General features: G+C 40.8%; 2 protein-coding genes and 2 long non-coding RNA genes across 4 annotated transcripts; 2 read left to right on the top strand and 2 right to left on the bottom strand.

Annotated features, from left to right (window-relative positions):
* Positions 1-1,001: 1,001 nt before the first annotated feature.
* LOC135350442 (uncharacterized) lies at positions 1,002-1,983 on the bottom strand. Its single transcript, XR_010399151.1, has 2 exons — positions 1,387-1,983; positions 1,002-1,335 (listed from the first exon to the last, which is right to left on the bottom strand). It is a non-coding gene; the product is annotated as an uncharacterized LOC135350442 (long non-coding RNA).
* Positions 1,984-6,418: 4,435 nt separating this feature from the next.
* On the top strand, positions 6,419-7,495 carry LOC135350973 (uncharacterized). Its single transcript, XR_010399348.1, has 3 exons — positions 6,419-6,835; positions 6,930-7,295; positions 7,355-7,495. It is a non-coding gene; the product is annotated as an uncharacterized LOC135350973 (long non-coding RNA).
* Positions 7,496-13,356: 5,861 nt separating this feature from the next.
* Positions 13,357-14,767, bottom strand: LOC135349393 (uncharacterized). The gene is made up of 4 exons (XM_064547924.1): positions 14,643-14,767; positions 14,197-14,587; positions 13,667-14,056; positions 13,357-13,553 (listed from the first exon to the last, which is right to left on the bottom strand). Exons 1-4 carry the CDS (start codon positions 14,658-14,660, stop codon positions 13,495-13,497), a joined length of 858 nt encoding a protein of 285 aa, XP_064403994.1. The 5' UTR covers positions 14,661-14,767; the 3' UTR covers positions 13,357-13,494.
* Positions 14,768-15,618: 851 nt separating this feature from the next.
* LOC135348323 (uncharacterized) lies at positions 15,619-21,139 on the top strand. Its single transcript, XM_064546509.1, has 11 exons — positions 15,619-15,701; positions 15,983-16,282; positions 16,328-16,609; positions 16,722-16,913; positions 16,970-17,089; positions 17,151-17,203; positions 17,388-17,556; positions 18,322-18,449; positions 18,700-18,859; positions 20,148-20,301; positions 20,873-21,139. The coding sequence occupies exons 1-11, from the start codon at positions 15,635-15,637 to the stop codon at positions 20,955-20,957; spliced, it is 1,710 nt and encodes a 569-aa protein (XP_064402579.1). The 5' UTR covers positions 15,619-15,634; the 3' UTR covers positions 20,958-21,139.
* Positions 21,140-21,994: the final 855 nt, after the last annotated feature.

Raw genomic sequence — 21,994 nt, 5'->3', positions numbered from 1 at the left:
GCCTCGATTCCAGGCCGCAAGAAACAATGTAATTTAAGCGGCCTATAATCGAGGACAGTAGAATAACCTCCAATTAGATGTGACCCTCTAAATATGCGACACCAGGACTTCAACATAATTTTTCAACCTCCAAAAGAAACGACCTCTGGCTTTGTAATTATTTAAAAGTGTCGCTTTAAATCGAATAAACTCAAAGCTATCTAACTGCAGCACTCCAAGTCTTACTTGCCGTCTATGAATGGTAACTCAACTTTTCAAGGTATTGTCCGGATATTTAGAACAAATGTAATATTAAAGTACTGGAGTGTCCGTTATTAGAACAACGAAAATTGCCCAAAAGAGTGTCGGGGTAATTAGAAATTCCGATAAATTAGAAGATATACGGTATTTTAATCAGCCTGGATTCGAGGCTACTGCCGCGCCGACACAGAGAAGCTATAAATGTGCTGAGTCGGCGCTATTATTATTGTGTCTAGTCAGCAGTTCAGAAATGAGCTCTACTGGCCGTCAAGGAAATGAGCAGTCTGACTTCTTCCTCACACTCCCAGCTGTACAACATTGTGATCACTGCACCAGCTTCTGATTTAAAAATGTACCACAAACACCGTTAGCAGCAATGTCCATGCAGTCGTGCTCCCGCCTGCCTCTAAGCCGGTGCCATAAAATTTTAGGCCCCCCCGGGCCTAGAATTTTAACATTTTAGGCCCCCTCTTAAAAGTTTAGGTCCCCCATTAACAGCGCAACAGCGGTAACATTATGTGACAGTGCATTCTCAAAATACACCAATACAGTCTTCGATGGTATTCACAGTCTATGCAATGCCAGTTACTGAATGCAGCTCTCCTCACAACACACATTTCATCATTTCATGCATGTACAGTAGTATACCACTGGTCCCCCATAGCCTCGATCCCAGGCCGAGTTTTCGCTTTTATAACGGTTAGGCGAACAACTGGGCCTGGTACTAGTTGTCTGCGCATGCGTCAAATTTTCATTGTATATTTGTGGTCGGCAAAAATATTTAATAAATCAATAATAGAAATTTGTACACAGAAAATGCACAGAGTGAGTACACAAAAGATGCACATAGGGAGCTGCTTCACAAAGGCCTGGGGAGTTGCCAGTTGTGCTGCAGCACAATTACAGTGACCCAGGGCAACTTCAGGATGATTGAATGCCTTCAAATTACGTTTCAAAAAGATTTAGCAGGCTGCTGGACTTCTCTGATTCTAGGCCCCAACTCGTAACTCATTGCTTGAGAAAACGTAGATTCTCTTGATGTCTCTGAGCTACCCAGCAATGCTCGAATGAGCAGGTCATACTCCAGTCCTGTGTCTGTGAGTATAGGACAATATTAAAAGAAACCAAAGACGGTTAAACCCTTACCTCAAACTGTCCAGTCTCGTCCGTTAGTATAGCCAAGAGGAGCACTGTTGGGATAGCTGGATATTAGCCATTGCTCCTGTACAGAGAAGTAGACATTTTAAATACGTGTAGATCTATACATATTAAATTTCTCGGTTATAGTGTCATTGTCGACGAGCTGATGATGGCAGCACCAAGTTCTCTAGCTCACACTCTTCACTTGATCCACCATATTAATGATGAAACTATAGTCTACCTACATTCTTGCCAAACATGAACAAGACTTGATAGCATAGCCGGCCATAGGGCCCACACAAAAATATCTGACCTTAACAAGCTTGACAAAGCTTTATACCTCTTCCCTTGTTGTTCAGTCTTCAGAATAAGCTTCAGAGAAGAGAGAAGCTTCAGCTAAGAGCCATTCCAATCGATTCCAATACTGATAAAACGGGAACTGACTTCTAGTACACGATAGTACACGAATATAAATGTCACAAAAGTGAACGAGAATATCCATTCGTCAGAATCTGACGAACGATTGACACATGCGCAGACAACTAGTACCAGGCCCAGTTGTTCGCCTAACCGTTATAAAAGCGAAAACTCGGCCTGGGATCGAGGCTATGGTCCCCCACAGCCATCACACTGCACCATGTCATTCTATGAATCAGGCCTCATGCAGCACAAAGCACGTATAGGTGCCAACTGTCCCAAATTGGTCAGGACTGTCCAAGATTACCCTTGTCCCGAAAGGAAACTGCTTGTGATTCCACCATAGATACAACAGTTTCTCTCTTGACTTCTATCTATAATTCCACATTACTTGAGAGCTGAGCCAGTGATGCTATTGGAGCATCCCCACAACAATTTACATCTTCTATGGAGGAACATGGAGGAAGATATGAATTGTTGTCTTTGCACTGAAAATTGTGTGCTTTATACTTTATTGTGAATTCACAAAATTTTGCCTCCTTTGGCGGCCAGCCGCTTGGGGATAACGCCGCCATGTTTTGTCCTAAAATTTGGCTGAGAAAGTAAGCACGAAGTTGCAAATATGGCGATAGCTATGCACAACATCGATTGTCTTACAGGCAGATCCAACATTGCAGAGCTGCATCAAAGCATTTAACTCTTATAGGTATAAGCATGAGTAACTCGAGGCTAGAGTAACTTGAAAGGTAAATCTTCCTTCACTTTGAATTCCATGATAGAATAATAATGCAAACATTTTTGCTACTTTGATACAGAGTCTTTGCATGCATGCAGTCTCTCTGATGCTTTGTCAACTAATAGAGCTAACCTTACCATATTATTATATCTCTTTGACTTCGTTCTATCGTGCAGAAAAGGATAGCAGAAGAGGGGGGCCTAATCTCACAGTTGGGGGCCTAGAATTTTAACAGATTGGACCCCCTGGGGGCCTAAACTGTTAACATTCTAGGCCCGGGGGGGGGGGCCTAAAATTTTATGACACCGGGACTTCTCCTGTCACTGGGCTAAAATTTGAATTCTCCATGCATTGTTACATGCTTCAGTGAGCATTATATTTAAGCGTATTGTGGTCCCTCACAAATAAATATTCACGAGTTTTATTTTTTCAGCATTAATTTTTGCAGGTTCAAAGATCTGCTGTGTACCACTATATACTTCTATTGCTATTGTTTGTGTAAGAATGCCATGATTATGAAGATGCGCATGAATGAGACAAATCACAAGAGGACAATTCCGACCTATTAAACCAATCCAGCGGAGCCTGAGCTGCCGTGCATGGAGATACCACCTGTAGGACAACGGGTGAGGGACAGTGATGGTGTCTCTGAGGACTCAGAGGAGTGGTGTGGACCAAGATTTTGCTGCGTGCTCTGGGCTGGTCTGGGGGCCAGACTTAATAGCTCGGGGGAAAATCAAGGGAGGTCTTCCCCCTCCCCCCTCTGAGAAAAGGTATTTTAATCGGCCTGGATTCGAGGCTAGACTGGCTCTGGGTGGGTAAGGATCATTAATGGAAAAACTTCCAAACAGATATAAAGGCTGCAGCATGCAATGGAGAATACTCAAGGTGTTGCTACTGTGTGTTGTGTCCACCTGTTTGGGACAGCAAGGTAATCCTGTGGTAGAAGCTATAAATCACTGAACAGTCTACCTGATCTGCATGGGATATGGTCCTAGACTTAGATCTTCATCACTGACACTGGAGAGAGTTACATAATCATTGGTGGTCTCCCTTCTCTCACCTGTCGCACTGACCTCACTACCTTCTGTAGAAATGGTGCTGACAACAATGGTAATGGACTATTAGGACAGTGGACATATCCTGCATGGTGGGTGTGTGATACTGAACAATGGTGGTGAACCAGGACACCAGTTCTACATTAACAGGAATGGTTCTCAGATCATCAGACTAAACTACAGAGTGACCAACCCCTAGCTCACTCCAACCGGGTCCTACTGTTGTACTGTACTAACTACATGGAGGAGATATGACCCTGTCTGAGCCTAACCTGGGTGAGTGAATTGTCTTGAATATACTGTTACTGTAAAAATTATTATGCCTCGGTGGTGTGTGTGTGTGTGTGTGTGTGTGTGTGTGTGTGTGTGTGTGTGTGTGTGTGTGTGTGTGTGTGTGTGTGTGTGTGTGTGTGTGTGTGTGTGTGTGTGTGTGTGTGTGTGTGTGTGTGTGTGTGTGTGTGTGTGTGTGTGTGTGTGTGTGTGTGTGTGTGTGTGTGTGTGTGTGTGTGTGTGTGTGTGTGTGTGTGTGTGTGTGTGTGTGTGTGTGTGTGTGTGTGTGTGTGTGTGTGTGTGTGTGTGTGTGTGTGTGTGTGTGTGTGTGTGTGTGTGTGTGTGTGTGTGTGTGTGTGTGTGTAGACTGCTACAGCTGCTCAAGGATCAATAAAGTGCAAGTAAGAGTTTCTATAGGCTTTTAGTCATGTTTTCTTGGATTTGGGATTGGTCACTCTGATTTGCAAATAATGCTTCGTTCTCGAGTTATGCCTAGTTTTGCTTACTTGGAATGCCATTTCAGCCTTTTCATCAGAGTAGTAGCAAGGGCGTATACAGAGAAGAGGGCATGCAACTCGCCCCATTCTCAGAATCATCCGACTTCGTATTGAGCTATTTTTAGAACTGCCCACAAAAACGCCCACGCGTAACCTTTGACCGCACAAGGTAAATCAAAGTATTTTTTATATCTGTGCCAGCTAGCTAGCTCGATTGCAGCATAGTAAAACTAGTTCTCAGCAGCAGTATGGCTTGTACTAGCAGTGTCAAAGGCAAAGGCAAACCATCCAACAGTTGCAACTCCAAGAAGATGAAACCTAGGTACAATAATCTGTCTTCCTGAGTCTCTGGTACTTCTTAACAATGCGCCCAGCACTCAACTTCATGCTCGAAGGGGTTGTCTTGGACCTGGCTGGACTAGGACTGGTCATGACACTTCTCTAAAATAATACTGCACTGTTAGCTAGCTAGCTAGGCAGCTCTGATGTACACGCCCATAATTATAACTCCGTAAACAACACCGCCCACTTGTTCACGTCCGTATACTGGATTCTATTTTTAGCATATCCGGTCTCTGATACGAAGTCGGATGAGTACGTAGGATACATAGTGAGTTGCATGCCCTCTTCTCTGTATACGCCCTTGGTAGTAGTTAATAGCAGGTAGGAATACTATCGATGTTGCATATGTCGATGGACTCAGTGTCACGCATGGACAATCTCCACGCACACATATCTGGACATTTGCTAGTGGTTATTTTAATGGAACCAGTGGTGATACTGACGCTCACGTGCGCTGTCCTTGTGATGAGGGGAACACTTTTGGTTCTCCTCCATTTGTCGGAAATAACTACTTTTGTGATAGATAGTGTGGCCACATCTAATAACTATAATGTAAACCCGTTTCGTTTGCATCCCGATAATGCGTTGTGGGATGGTAAATCTAGCCTCAACAAGCACATGTTACAATAACAACAATCCTCCGTGGTTTACAAAAACTCTATCAACTCCAACTACTGATGACATTGAGCTACGAATGTGCTTCTATAATCCCAGCATACACGCTAATATTGGACTTCAGCTCATGGAAATATACATCAGTTGAAGTGATTGTGAAGGAATAAAAGATTAAATATTAATTGCTGAGAACGTTTGTAATGAAAGCACTGCCTGCGGGTGCTGATGCCTCAACATGTACGTGTCAAAGCTATATATAACATAAATATAAAGCTACTAAACTTATTGCTAATATATACACACATGATATCATGCTGAATACTTATTGTATGCATGCAGGCATAATCACGGGAAACTCATATATAGCAGTGCCAGTATCTGCACTTTAAGGCCACCATACAATAACATGCACCAGGAATTTTCAAACTTCCAGGCAATTTATTGCCTACACTAATTTTGGTTGTAGGCAATGAATTGCCTCGTCACCAGGAAATTCATTGCCGACGTGCATTCTTTAGCCTCAGATCATGTAGCATATGCAGCTTACAAGCTCATAATCTTTTTACCCATAAGTATTTCGATCACAAAAGAACCCAAAGATCTTTGATCTTCATTCAAGCGAATTAAGTATAATGTTTATACAAACGGTCGTTTCGTAACAATGTCTCCTAATGAATAGGTTACTCTCTTGATACGCACATACTTACTTCAGTCATGCACCCATGGAAGTGTTATATACTAGTCTAACAATGTCTATATAATAAATAGTGCTCTAACATTATGCCAATTTTTTGTACAGTAAATCCCTGACAACAATCAATCAGGTTACAAACACAAAAGTGTGCTCCCATGCATGCACTTGCACCTCATATCGAGATTTTCAGGTAGGTTGAGGGAATGCTTCAGCTAGAGTGTCAAGTTATATATATACTCATAAATTACTGTTGAACGTTACAATACAGCAGTAATATTTTATAACTTAATATGCATGAGTAAATTTACACTCTGAAGCGTTCTCTCGAGCTCAACCTACCTGAAAACCTCTGTATACACTTAGAGGATGGTTATAGGGAATGCTATCTGTAGAATGAATATAAATTTAAAGTAACTTACACCTAGTAAAGTGAGACACTGTTTCTCTTACATGGTTATTATAATTATGTTTAAAGATAATAAGTTACCTTGCATGCATGCATGCTTGCACATTTACCTATACTCCCATTGCTTTCTACAGGATGCTTCCGCCATGGCACAATAGACCCAGCAACCCCTTACAAAGGGGTGATAATATTGGGAATGATGATATTGATTGACCCGATTCGTTCCCGTTCCCCACCCATTATCGCTCTGATATTGAAGCAGGTTTGCACCTGAAGTGTATGTATGGATTTGGTAGTTCAGGCCAGGATTGCCAGCGTAATGTAAATGCATAAAAAAAATCCAAGTGCTGATGACTACAGAAGTGTTGCCGCTCAAGTAGTCAAATGCTACCTATCCTGTTGTCACCACTGGAAGGAACTGTAAGCCAACATGCATGCATAAAGTATAAGTTTTAGCTATAAATACACATAATATTGAAGGGCCATATCGTATCGTAAAAACTCTGTGAAATAGAAGAGGAGGCAAAATCAGAAGGAAGAAGCGTGAAGATAGAGCACATCAGCACATTTGAAAAATCCAAAAAGCGACAAAAGAGTGTTTCTGAAGGGAAGACGAATGAATGCTCTTATATCTGCAACTGCAAGTATGTTTCCTTTAGGGATTTTTCTCATACAAAAGTATATCAATTTTGCACGTTTCTCCGTGGAGAAAGTAAATTCCAAATATGGTTTCTGTGAAAAAACTATAACGTGCCTCACATTGCTCAGCAGTATATAAAGGAAGGAGATTTCCGAGCATCTTGTTCATACATGTTTCTGCCATTTTGGACAACTTATAATTCCTTTCAGTTTCCCTTTCTTGCATGGGAACAAGGAAGTTGTAAGTATAAAAAATTATATATAATTATATAGAATCTATACTCTATATAATTTATGCAGCTGATTGCCAAACTCTGGAGGCACCTCGGGAAAGAAAACAGCCCCTCAGATGCTGATCTTTGGTCGAAATCTTGGAGTGTACGAAAACATCCAGTATATACGCTTAGCCTATTATTGTATTTATGCAAGCCCTCGCGACACTATATACTCGCCATCGAGCTCATATAGACCATGCATACATTAATTGTGCTTGTGTTGCCTGTGCATGGTGCATGTGTGCTGCCTGTTCCTCCTTCCTTGGCCTATACGAGGCTATATATATATATATATAGGACCATGCACTTACAACTTACAGTGTCATGCATGCAATTACTAATTGGCAATGCCACATGTAATAGAAAGCTAGTATACTGGCATAATTCTGAAGCTATATAGCTATGATCAGCAACGGTAATTAACGGAACGAAGATAATATTTAGCACATTTTTCGGCCAAATTGATAAGTTGCTTCACTAAATGTGGACAGTTAACAGTACGTGACTGCACTACCCTAATGATGCTTGACCAAGTAGAAGTTGTATCATGAGTGAAAAAATGCACCAGCATAGCTGTGAAACATTGTTGGACTGCTTGATTTTCCATACTGAATCGCTGACATTATTATACATTGATAATTATCTTTATATATACCTCTAGCTCAGAGCCTTCAATTTGAATTTCAACTCCAAATTCAAACCATTTACAAAACACATCAGATAAGACCTCCAAAAGTGAACGCATGCAGGTGCTTGTCAATATCAATGCGATGGGAAACCACGTCAGAACCTGCAACTATAGTTATACTGGTATACACAATAAAAACACTGTTAATTTTGAGCATATAGCTTGCAGCAAACTGTATAATATATACACATGCATGAACTCATGACATGTAGCCTATATAATAATTATGGTGAGCCTTTTGTTTCAAAATGGCGATACAAAATACCATGTGTTGGTGTCCCGAAAATCAACTCGATTTGTTTTATCAACTCGATTTTATCGACTTTATCTGGTAGGGATCGACTCGATGTGTTATATCAACTCGATTTCATCTGTTAAGGATCGACTCGATGTGTTTCATCAACTCGATTTCTTCTGGTGAGAGGATCGACTCGATTTCAGGCCGCTGGGGGAAAAGGCGAGTTTCGAGGGCGGCTTGATATCGAGGCTATCTATGGTTGTACTCTTGCAACAAAGGCGCTAGGCTCAGACAAGGCACCGAGACTCTTGAGTGTACGGTGGCCCTGAGCGCTACTCTAGTTGGTAGTTCATATACTTGATAGTTCAAATGCGTAGTTGGTAGTTCACAGTTGCTACTTGATAGTTCAAATGCGTAGTTGGTAGTTCGCAGTTGCTATATACTTGATAGTTCAAACACGTAGTTGGCAGTTGGCAGTTGGTAGTTTGCAGTTGGGAGTTGGTAGTTGGCAGTTGGTAGTTGGGAGTTGGTAGTTGGGAGTTGGCAGTTGGTAGTTGGCAGTTGGTAGTTGGCAGTTGGGAGTTGGGAGTTGGCAGTTCGTAACGTTTAAACTTTGCAACAATAATTAGCCTGCTTTTAAATTATGATACTGGCACCGATATCTAGCTGGCCTAAGTCTAAGACGGTAATATTAATCTTATATGTACACAATTAATCTTATATGTACACATCTAGGTAGGGAGATCATTTCAAGTCTAATCCTCATGTACCTATATTCCCAGATCCCAGCAGGGAGGGGGGAATTATAGAAACAGGTTTTGCATGGCACTTTTAGATTCTATTGAGGCTATTTAAAGTTATGGTTAAAAGATTAGAGGCGGTGCAAAGATCTATATACAACATTTGCTAACTGCAAAGTTTAAAGGTCACAAACTTACGGTGGCCCTGAGGTACACACCTACTCCATTTTTCATTTGCGGTTCATTTCGCAGTTCAAGTACGCTTCTGCAGTTCACTTTGCAGTTCACTTTGCAGTTCACTTTTCAGTTCACTTTGCAGTTCACTTTTCAGTTCACTTTGCAGTTCACTTTTCAGTTCGCTCTGCTTTTGCAGTTGTCTGGCTTCTGCTCAATCACATGTGCTTTAATAAGAAACAAGACAAGTAAGAGAATGTTATTATGTAGCACTAATAGCTAGCTATAGCTAGCTATGTCTCTGCTGTGTCTGTCTGTGTTTAACGTTTATCATGGCACATTAATCTACACAACAACTCAACGGTATAGCCTATAGGGTAGGATGTATGCAGATATTAAATACCCCAGATCTGTTGATAAAATACTTTTACTCGTGGAGACCCTACAAACTAATCGTTCAAACACAGACTGCAGAGATATTAGACACACAGCTATAGCTAGCCAGCATAATATTCTCTTGCTTGTTTCTTATTAAAGAATTAAGTTGCAACAAACTAATTATTATTGTTGTTTTTTACATTGTACTATATACAGTATACACATGTACTTCTTCATTTATTTTGTCTTTAATGCTGCAATGAATTTGAAAGCACAAGTCATGTGATGTCACGTGATTATTGTGATTGAGCAACTGCAAAAGTCAACTGCAAAAGCGAACTGCAAAAGTGAATTGCAGAAGCATAGTTGAACTGCAGAAGAGAACTGCAAAAGTGAACTGCAGAAGAGAACTGCAATTAAAGTAAACTGCAGAAGAGAACTGCAAAAGTGAACTGAACTGCAAAAGTGAACTGCAGAAGAGAACTGCAAAAGTGAACTGCAGAAGAGAACTGCAAAAGTGAACTGCAAAGTGAACTGAAAAGTGAACTGAAAAGTGAACTGCAAAGTGAACTGCAAAGTGAACTGCAGAAGCGTAGTTGAACTGCGAAATGAACCGCAAATGAAAAATGCAGAGGAGTAGGAAGATGTTTTTGTAAGGGGGTGCTTTACAAATCTGGGGCTTGCCCCAGGAAAATTTTGGCACTCTACATTCCCGGAGATTAATTCTGAGCAAATTTGGTACAAAATTATCAGTATCAACATTTTTCTGATATACTTTAAATCTATAGAATCTGTTAAGTGGGTATGAATATACAATAAAAAAAGATTGCATTGCATGTGTCATTGTACTTCAGAGGAACGTTTCAATCTTCGCAGTGAAGAAAACGAACGTTCTAACTACAGCATGTCTATTTTAGGATCCAATTACACTTGATCTATAGTCTAGCTACCTCTAGCTACCCTCTTTAGTAGCTGTTCGCAATGTGCTAGAGATATCTACGATGTGGTTCATCTAGCTGACCTTTGTACTGTGTACGTAATAGTATAGTATAGCTAGCTTAGTAACTAATAGCTAGCTACTAGCTGGACTTCTAGCTAGCTGTTCTGAACTTCATGGAGCAAGTAGGTAAGGTAGCTTGAGATAAGGGGGTGCTCCAGCACCCGTGCTTCCTACGCCACTGAAATGGAGTAGGTGTGTACCTCAGGGCCACCGTACAAACTACCAACTCCCAACTCCCAACTACCAACTGCCAACTGCCAACTGCCAACTACCAACTGCCAACTACCAACTGGAGTAGCACTCAGGGCCACCGTACTTGAGGCCACAGGCAGGCCTACAGCAGGTCAGAATAGCTGACCTTCCAGGCACGCCTGCAGAAGGTCACAGCAGCTTACTTGTGCTGGATCACAGTAAATTAAATCACTAAATGCTTGTCTACTTGACTCTTGAGTTCATGAAACATAGCAAGTAGCTGCTGTGTGATCTCAGGCTCAGAAGGTCCCCATCTGAACTACTCTGAGCTGCTGTAGGCGTGCCTGTGGCCTCAAGAGTCTCAGTGTCTTGTCTGAGCCTAGCGCCTTTGTTGCACGCTAGAGTATATACAGCCATATCAGGCCGCCCTCGAAACTCGCCTTTTCCTCCAGTGACCTGGAATTGAGTCGATCCTTACCAGAAGCAGTCGCTAAATCGAGTTGATGAAACACATTGAGTCGATACCTACCAGATGAAGTCGATAAAATCGAGTTGATAAAACACATCGAGTCGATCCCTACCAGATAAAGTGGAGTTGATAAAACACATCGAGTCGATTTATCCTTCCAGTTTGGGACACAAACACATGGTATTTTGTATCGCCATTTTGAAACAAAAGGCTCACCATAATAATATAAGGCTAATATAATAAAGGCATAAGGCTACATGTCCATTCATGTACGCAGCAGACTGCATGAGTATATACATGCATAGACTAGTCGAACGCCGCCGCCCTCCTTGAAGGAGGTCGGGAATCAAGCCTATCCACAGTTTTGTTCTGGCCTGTTACGCAATAGTATCATGAATATCATTCATTCTATGGGGGTGCTAACGATGAATATCATTTATTAAAGTGGGTGTTGGCCTCGCCTCTCAGTCAATCCAACGTGTGCAAAATTCACACGTGGTACAGTTGAGTGGGTGTGATCAATCCCCTTGAGATACTGCAATCTGATTGGAGCTGGTGGAATTGTTGGATTTCCAACAACAGAACAAAACTGTGGATAGGCTTGATTCCCGACCTCCTTCCGGGCAACGGTAGAGGGCGGCGGCGCCCGACTATGCATAGACGAGCTTACTTGTCATAAAGGTATTGCTATATATAGGTGGGCTGTTATATAGCAAGAAAGCATTCCATGTATACTTTTGGATTTGTTGAATTTTCCATTTAGTTCGCCTTTTGCTTTTTCTTTCACCAGATCTAGGGTGTTTTATCTTCGTTATTTTTCACTTCTGGCAGTGAAATAAGTGGATAATTTATACAATGCAAATGATATAAAATATGCAATATACATGCATGTAGCATTAATTTTACCACAGACATGCATGGCATTAATTTCAACAGCAATTAGCCAAGTATATATATTGGATCAGAAACACAGTGAGTGCATGAGTCAATGGAGTTAGGTCATTGCATGGTCAACGCATTTTCCAAGCATGCATGCAGGATAATGGTCTTTTCATACAAAATTACCTGTATTGAAAGTTGTATCTATACAACTTTCAAGAAGAAGCTTTATGCATTGTATGTGTCCAAACACGCACGCTATGTGCAAGGGAGTATAGCCATTGATCGTCTTTAGGTTGATTGTGCATGTTCAGTACATGCATCATGCTTTAGTAGTTCCTTTATTAATTGTGAGTTGTTATTGCAGCATGCTTTGTGAAGTGTGCTATACCTAGTAGGTGATTCTGGAAAGATATAGTTTGGATTAGCTCCTTGGGCTAAGAGAAGTACAGTAGACTCTCGTTAATCCGGTCACCCTTGGGACCATGCAGCTTGGCCAGAATAGCGAGGTGGCTGCAGCTCAGGAAATAGCCACGGCCTAAAAACGACCTTACCTCGAATCTAATGACTACTTTTGCGGTTCTTGTCTCGAGGATAATGTAGGATAATCTGTTCTCTATTTTATTGGGTGTGGTTGAGCAAATAAAATTGGATCTTGGCTAGTGTTCTTCAAAACGCTGTATCTGATTCTCTGCATTCGCTTGACCAAATTGTTTATCCAGTTGCCTAGAAAATGTGCAAGAGATAGTAACATTATATAACATAGGAGTTAGAAGCCGCAAAAAAGAAAATTGATCTATGTAAATGTCATCCGTTGCCAACACTATCCTTAACCTTGCAAGTTGCTGTGAGTCTGACCTCCTGCAGGCGTGCCTGTGCGATCTCAGGCTCAGAAGGTCCCCACCTGAGTTTCTCTGACCTGCTGTAGGTGTACCTGTGGCCTCCATGCAGAGTCTCTGCATGTATCTTGTCTAAGCCTTTGTTGCTGAGTGTCTGAGTGTAGCTATACAGCTCTTGTGTAGGTCCCTATATATAGTTGATAGTTCATACATGATAGTTCATTGGCAGCATACTACCAACTGCCTAGTCGGCAAAGATGCTGAAGTATACATCAGCATCTTTGCCGACTAGGATACTTACACAATCATGCAATTAGCTATTATAGGTATAATCCCACGAAATTTACCAGTATATATACGGTATATATAGTATAGCTAATTACTCAACATGCACTGCGTACTAAAATCAAGTCTCATGCATGTAACAAACCAGGCAGATATAAAAGTATTATAATTCACTCAAAAACGTGACTTTACAGTATAATTTATACACCTCGAATACTGCTGTTACTAGCTATAGCATAATTACCTTTAATAGCAGTTTGACACTAACTGTCCTACTCTATTGCTATAGGACAACTGCTGCAGCTGAAAGAATTACCCAGAACACGTACGCTGTTTTTTTACCTGCACGAATAAAAAAGTATTGATGCCACGGTATGGTCACATTACATAGATAGATATCAGATCTCAATAAACAGGCTTATATAGACGCGTAAATGGTATGTAATTATACTAACTTTTACTAGCTGTCTCTGGTACAGCTATCTCTGATATAGGTATAGTTGTCTCTGGTATAGCTGTCTCTGGTATAGTTGTCTCTGGTATTCGAATGGTGCGAGTTAAAATTCCCTTGGTTGTCTCGTTACATTTGGACGTCACTATTATCCTTGCATGGACATCCACCACGGCATTAAATGATACAGAGAATATTGCTACTAAACTATTGCTTTCTGCAGAAATAGTGATGTATTCAGTTTCAGTGTTATTCTCAAATAACTGGACGGTGTAGTAACTAGGATCATAATTCCCATTATTGTGCGCCCAGTTAACTTCCACACTGGCAGTGTTATAGTCCTCTGGTCTGAAAAGAGATCCAATCACAGGAGAAGTCACATCTAAAGGAGGACCTATATAGTAAAGAAATATTAAATGACATTACTTTAACACCCCCTCCAATATTAAGCATTAAACCATATCCCCGATAGCCCTCTAGGGCAATAGTCTTAGGGGTGGATTATGATTGGTTTTAATATAGACTGCAATTTACCTGAAGGTCTGTGCTGCTGGGCTTCAGCATTTTCAGAACTCACGCTACAAATAATAAAAAACTCCGGCAATGACGAGTTTAGCACAAACAGATCTGCTTCCATCAAAGGTAAAATAGTTGAAGTAAGATTTGTTTTAATAGGACCTAAAACATACTCAGTCCCCGGAGTGTCAAATCCACGCACATATGACAAAGGGAGGTCCGATGGAACATGTGGTGGTGCATACAGGTCGATAACATCTCCAACTCCACTGCAGACATAAATAACAATCTCATGAGGACAAACATAAGTTTGGTTGGTTGATTGCAGAGAAGACCTAAGCATCGTCTGACTGGACACATTCACAATCAAACATGTACAAACTCCTAAAAGCAGCACTGACCTAATCATCTGAACACAGATAGAGAATAGCAAACGGTCATAATTATATTACAGATCTACCTACCATTGGTGTTGGTGTCATGTTCTTTATGGACGATCTGTTATTAATGTATCCTCTTTGCCAGTTTGCAAATCTTTTCCTTTGCGGCAGGCTCTAGCTCTTACAAAAAGCTGTTGCGGATGTGGGGGACTGCTAGACTCGCAAGCCACTCCCTTTTCTCTGATTGGACGGGGGCGGGGAAAAGGGACTGGTGACTCTGGGCTACAGCTTCTGTAACTCAGGAATGCTATTAAATATTAATGTCACGTGCAAATTATCCAGATGTGTCAAGCAGAAGCTAAAGACAAGTACATGTATGTACACAGATCTATCTAGCCAGCCTTTTGATATTATAGATCCTTGTACCAGTGTCTGTTGTGCCACAACTTGTGGATTAGCATGGAACAGCTGATGAACATAGAAATCTTGGCAGTCCTTCTTTGAACCGAGGATCTAGGAGTGGCAGCGATTTAAGACAGCTTGTACAAGTCTGACTACTCTCAATTCAACTGCTGCCCTCTGCCATTATCTGTCTTGTATTGTACAGGTTATTAAAAGCTTTAGGCAACCAATAACACACTGACTTTCGGCTGCCAGTTCTCATCACGTAAAACTGAAACACAGCTAATCTCTGCTGGTGTCTTAGATGACTATATCCTAGCTGAATGCCTGATGTCGTTATTACTCCATCAATCTTCTCTTTTCTAGCACTAGCATCCATTCTCAAACTGTAGCTAAGAAGCCCGCAATCACTTTTGCAGGCTACGCAATTCTACTTAACCTCACGCAATTTTTGGATCACGTGGAAAAATCAATGAATAATCTCTACCCAAATTCTGGTAGAGACAGAAGCTGTGGCCCAGGAGTCACCAGTCCCTTTTCTCCCGCCCCCGTCCAATCAGAGAAAAGGGAGTGGCTTGCGAGTCTATGCCAGAGTCTAGGCTCCGCCCAGCTACTTGGGATTGATCATATTAAAGGACTGGGTACAGTAACATTAACATTAACGTATAACAGTAATGTCTCTCAAGTTGAACATTGACATTGTGGTCGTGTTCTATTTTGCTTCTCTGAGTGCTATCACTGGTACATGGTAGATCTATAACAAGCTACTGAACAGTGTCTCTCAGATAGTGGTGGGCCCTTGGGGGTAGCCTCACTGATAGAGCCGCGTCCATCAGTGCAGTGCAGTGGAGACTTCTTTGCTATAGTTCTAGCATTTCTGCTTTGAGCTATATATATTAAATTGTGGAATTTTATATTATAATCTGTTTTCTTTACAGCACAATCTTCAGTGAGCAAAGTTAATTCACTATTTAACCAATTTGAGTCTTCACTTTAAATAGTTACTATACGTTCCTTCACAGCCCAATATTCAGTAAGTGCGGAGAGACCATGTCCAATGGAAACAGTCACTTTCACCTGCACTGCTCCTGGAGATTCCTTGAGATGGGTACCATCAGATACCTCAGCTCCCATCACTGTTCGCAACACCATTGATCTCAATGTATCGCTAATGCAATCAGGTTACACTGTGAAACTAACTGCATTCAATGACACTACATTAACATCAACTCTGTCAAGAACAGCAGAGAATGGGATCACTGTGTCCTGTGTGGGGTTTGTGCCTGTAAGCACTATAGGGTCTTCAACAGTGCAATTGGTTGGTGAGTTGTAGTCTCATCCATATTAACTTTAATATAATTATATAGAACCACCAGGACCACCTTCCACCATAATAAGACACTCCACTCCAAGCAGCTCAGCCAATGAAGTTAATGTGACTATTGATTGGGACCTTCCTGCTGAGACTGGTGGTAAAGATGACCTCACCTACACAGTGACCATCTCATCTTTGACCCAGCTCTCTGCTACTGTCCTCACATCCACCTCTGTCACTGTGACTACTCAATACAATGTGGACTACACTGTCAGTGTTGTGGCTACCAACTGTGCTGGGAACAGTACGACTGCTGAGTACAGTTTTAGGATTGGTGAGTCGACAGAGTACATGTGTACATGTGTACACTACCGATTCCCTCTTAGTACCGTAGATTCGATTTTATTACCAGATACATAATTCTATTCAATTGTCCTTGTACCCAGTTTCGTGTGTCCTGCCTGCCCCTCCACTCAATGGAACATTACTCAACACCAACTCTCAGAACACTAGCCTAACCGAGGGCTCAGTCATTACCTTCCAATGTGATCCTGGGTTCTCACTGGTGGGTGTAGCAACTGCCACTTGTAACAACTCTGGTCTCTGGGATCCTGACCCGGCTCTATTTAAGTGCTCATGTAAGTTTAATGTCCACGTACTTGTATGCTGCATAATTAACTATAATGACCTATAGACCCAGAAACTGGAAATGTTACTGCTGTAGCTGGAGGTGTTGTTGGTAGTATAGTGATCATGGTACTTATCATCCTGGTGGTGATAGTTCTGTTGGTGGTTCTCAGAGGAAAGAGAGAAGGTGAGTTGACACATTATTTCATCGTCTGACAAATTAATCATGAATAATATTATATTCACAGAGAGTGTAAGACTTAAATCAAATGACAGTATGGAAATGGATGATAAATTTGATGTAGGCTTTCTATTGTAAAATGCCAGTCATAATAGTACTATGAGAGTATTTAATTTGTCTAGACTTTACATGTGTTTGGTAATTTCACGAAATGTTTGACATGCACACTATCTTCTGCTTGTGTAGGGACCATATCTGTAAGTGAAATGTAATTCTTTATTTTGTCTGTTTCTTGCCACTCCAGGCCACAGTGGAGCCGGTAATCTATGCTGCCCTTAGCTCCTGCCAGCCCCGCAAGAAAGGCAACACGACTGCCACAGTGGACCATCATCAGGTGACTTATGCCACTGTCGATGCTGATGCCACCAGAAAACAAGCAGCTAAAACAGTCACTATCCCAGCTAGCCCAACAGGTGAGTCTGTTTGTGTCATTGCTTTGTTCATTGTGGATGCATGGTTTTGATAGTTGTACAAGATAATGATAACATCTTCTCATCGCAGTGTATACAGGCTACATGCATATAGTCTGTGTTCCTGGTAGAGAATGTATTGATTCAGAAGCCTTATAAGTTTTCCCATTATTGTGATTAAACTGTAGAGAAATTGTTTATCTAGTCCATGTCTGTTGCAGTGTCTATAACCCCACTTGGGGTTTGTATCATAGCAACTGGCTGGGGTTTAACTACCATAAACACCAGCCCTATATATAGAGCACATTCCTCATAAACTCCCTTGCCTTGAGGGCACACTGATTTTATACTAGATCTACATAGACACTTGTTGACAAGGGTAGGACAGATGGGTGGGGATCGCTAAACACCAGGAAGGCTGGAGGAAGAGTGGGGCTCACTGCTTGGACATTAACAAGTTATTGCGTTGAGCTGTAGAAGCTTAGCACTGGCTACAAGCTATACGCACAAACTTTTGTTCGTTTTTAATCGTTTTTGAGACGTACTGTTAGCTAGTTTTATCCAAGGTGAGGTAGCTTAGGTAGCAAGTACTTTTAATTCAAGTGGGTATATAACACTTATTGTCCACTACATTCAAATTTATGGCAAACGTAAACCACCCTTGGCCTCGGAGCTTCGCCCTCATCCTCGGAGGTTTACTGCCATAAATTCTGATGTAGTGGACGTATAACTTAGAAACAGTGTTTTTATTCCCATATAAACATACAGCCTCAGCCTCGGCAGATGTGGACAAACTCCTGGACATTGACCAGGCCTTGGTGCAGATCAGGTCAATGAAACACAAGTGGAGAGAGCTGGCTGAGACTATGAGGCTGCCAGAGACATTGATCGAACAGGTATGTATATGTAATCCCATCAATTAAGAGGCAATCATTGTATGCTGCATGTATAAAGATATCAATTGCAAGTGTGAGCAGATGGATATAAACATAGATTCATCATCATTCTTAATAGATTGAAATTGTTGATGGTATGAGCTACATGTTCTTTTAGTAGACAGTAACTTTCTCATGCCCTGCTTTACCATTGTTTTGTCACACATTACTACTGGCAAAATAAAACTATACTTCATTTTCTCAACTATAGATTGAGGATTCATGTTGCAATGACAGTGCTGGCTGCTTGACGGAGGTGATTAACCAATGGAGTTGCTCTGGACAACCAACGTGGAGGGAGTTGACTAACCATCTCAGTAAGATTGGGGAGGAGCAACTGGCAAAGGAACTCATGACTATCTACGACATTAGTGAGTACAGTCAGTCAGTGCATATATACACTAATTTTTCTGAATAATTATAATATTTGATACTCCAATGCTTTATTAAGCCCTACTATTATCTAAGCACTACCGTACGGGTAGAAAATTTCGAGGTGTTTTTAATTTCGCGTTTTTCGTGGGTGGCTGCAGAACACGAAAATTAAAACCCGTGGAAGGCTTCGTATACGCATGTGAGATAGTGCCACACCCTAACTCCACGAAATTTACTACCCGCGAAAATTTCCAAATAAGACAGAATATTGAATTGCACGAAAATTTACACCCTCGAAATTTTCCACCCGTACGGTATATAAGATTGATATTGTTACATAGTTGAAATTATGCAGTACATTTCATAGTTGATATTGTCACATATTATACATAGTTGTTGAACAGCTTAAATAGGATGCATTCTTAACTTGCCTATCAATTTATTTGATGATGTCACTAACATCATGTATAATAATTGTTATGATGCTTTCTTAAAAGGTGATGATCCAGTGTTGCAAACATACATTTTCCCAAGAGTGGTTGTGTGTATAGTGATAGTGCATATGTTGTCCTAAGCCACCACATACATTCACTATGACTGACCTGTGGTATACCACCACAATTCATAGTGAATCAGAGTGGTGGCTTCAAAAAACATAATTGTACATGTATGCTCGCTTCCTTGTACTTAGGGAACCACTATAGTATACACCTACGTACCTGACAGTGTCCACTGTGTGATTCATTTGCTGACATACCAATTGCAACCTACTGTGTAGCTGCATGTCTCAGTTTATAGTATACTGTATATACGCAGACTATGTACGTATAGTTCACATGTTGAACAATCACCAACACGATGTACTTCACCTATAGTCACCTTTAGCCCTTTGATATGTGGAGGTTCCAGAACAATATAATTATTGTATAGCGGGTAAATTTGGCGAAAAAGGCAATTGAACTATTATTGGCAATTTTTAATTTGACAATCATTTCATGCTGCATGCATTGATCTCTTACGAAATACTGGGACTGAGTAGGAAGGCAAACATTGGCGAATTTTAATTTTGGCGACCCAGCTCGCCTTGATTTGCCAAATTTCCAAATTTATACCCACTGTATACAGTATATCTAAGTTGTACAACATGCAAGTAGTTGTATTCTGCTGAATTTTAGAGAGCTGATCGATGTAAAGATCTGTAACTTTAGCTAGTTTTTCTATTTACGATACTAGAATGGTGAGAATCATTCCAATGACACGTACACTCTCTACACATACACACAGGTTGTCTCCCTGTGGAGTTGAGCTCTTGTTTGGCAGCACCAAAAACATTGCATAAGTACGACAAAACCTCTCCCCTCCCCTCTCAATTCCCCACAGTGACCGATGACAGCCCTGTACTGCTAAATACACTTCCTCCGTCACGCCCTCCAAAACTGTAAGTTGAATACTAAAATTAATGTTCACCCATAATTATGTATGTATGGTATAATAATTATATCTTACCATTACAATTGTTATGGCTGTTCCTTAGTACAACCAAAGTCTTAATACACCAACCTACAGACACCAACAAAGAGGTGTTGGTGTCTGTAGGTTGGTGTAGTGTGTCCATGCATAAAGCAACTAGATTACTTATTTTTATATCAAATGCAAATGCACTGAGTGCCCCCGTAAGTATGAGTAACAAGCAATGCAAGGATACTAATATTAACCTTGCCAGTGCTTGTTATGAATCCCTTATTGCACGAGTATAGCCATACTATTGATTGTTAATCGTTTGTGATGCAGTTTTAAGGACATTTTTAGCAGCAGTTTCAGTAAAAAAATTTGCCGCGGCCGTTATTCGAAAGTATGGTCGTCAAGGCAGTGATTACTGGTACGCGATTAATCACTGTACGAATCACAGTGAATAATAGGACAACATGCGATTTTCACTATAATTACGTCAAGACGCTGCCATGTACTTGTGTATAGCTACATGATCCTTATTTCCTCTCCCAATACAGAACTGGTGAGATGGTTCCAGCCCGTCCCCCTAAACCAGCCCCTAACATCGAACCCCCGGCACCTCCACACCCCTTTAAGCACTAGGTTTGTGGTATGGCATTAAACAATTCTTTTAGCACAAGATCAACTCAATACATGCATGAATTCACTTTTATTTTGTGCTGTAGTTTGGTCACCATCACTTAATTTTCAGCTTACATGCTTAACACATCAAAGTTTGTTATTCGTTCATTTTACTGCTGTTTTAAATCACTTTTACACATCAATTTTTTATCGCTGCTTATCCTCGAAATATATTTTGGCATCCTCTAGATTGCATGCATGTTGTATTTAATGTATGTGATCAGGTGAAGTTGTTTTGTAGCTCTTGTTCTAAATGATCCTGGCTTTTATTGCCTACTTTTAATCAGTTTCCGTAATGCATCAATGGAGAAACTTAATAGCTATATCTGTACATGTACATAACAAAGCTTTCATGCAAGCATATGATAATTCACAATGACATGCATATGTTTTAAACAATGCCAATTAACTGTCTTGATGTATTGTTCCCTACAATAGTTATAGGTCATTATTCATATCTAGGAGTCTGTACAGTCATCGTAATTATATAATGATACATTTATAACTACTGCATTGGTGCTGTACGTATAGCATGTACATGTATCTCTATAGGAAAGTAAGTTTTCCTGCTATAAAAACAGTTGTTTAATTTTAAGGCTATAAAGTCCATTTTATTTTCTTGGTTGTTTATGAATGCATGGGATGCCAGCATTATGTATTGACTAGTGTATACAGAGTCTATAATAGTGTGGTCCCACTGTGTACACTGAAGCTATAATGTTTCTCGATTTGCATTTCAAGTGAGGTGAAAAGAGGATTGTTGAGGCCTATATATATAGTTGAATTGCTGTCTCTTCTCAGGGATAGGAATATGCATTGTCAGTTTATGGTCAGAGGAGGTCCGACATGGGTGCACAATTCATGCATTGATGTCATTGCAGACATGTGATAGTATTCATGCAGGCCAATGCACTATCTAGCTAGCACTTGTAGTGATTGGTGCATGCACACATGAATGTCGACCTCTGGTTTATGATAGTTGGGTTATAGCATAGATG

This window comes from Halichondria panicea, chromosome 1, assembly GCF_963675165.1.
Source record: "Halichondria panicea chromosome 1, odHalPani1.1, whole genome shotgun sequence".
In the NCBI taxonomy this organism is placed as follows: Eukaryota; Metazoa; Porifera; class Demospongiae; order Suberitida; family Halichondriidae; genus Halichondria; species Halichondria panicea.
The sequence above is the reverse complement of the archived record's forward strand: the minus strand, read 5'-3'. Positions and strand labels throughout refer to the sequence as shown.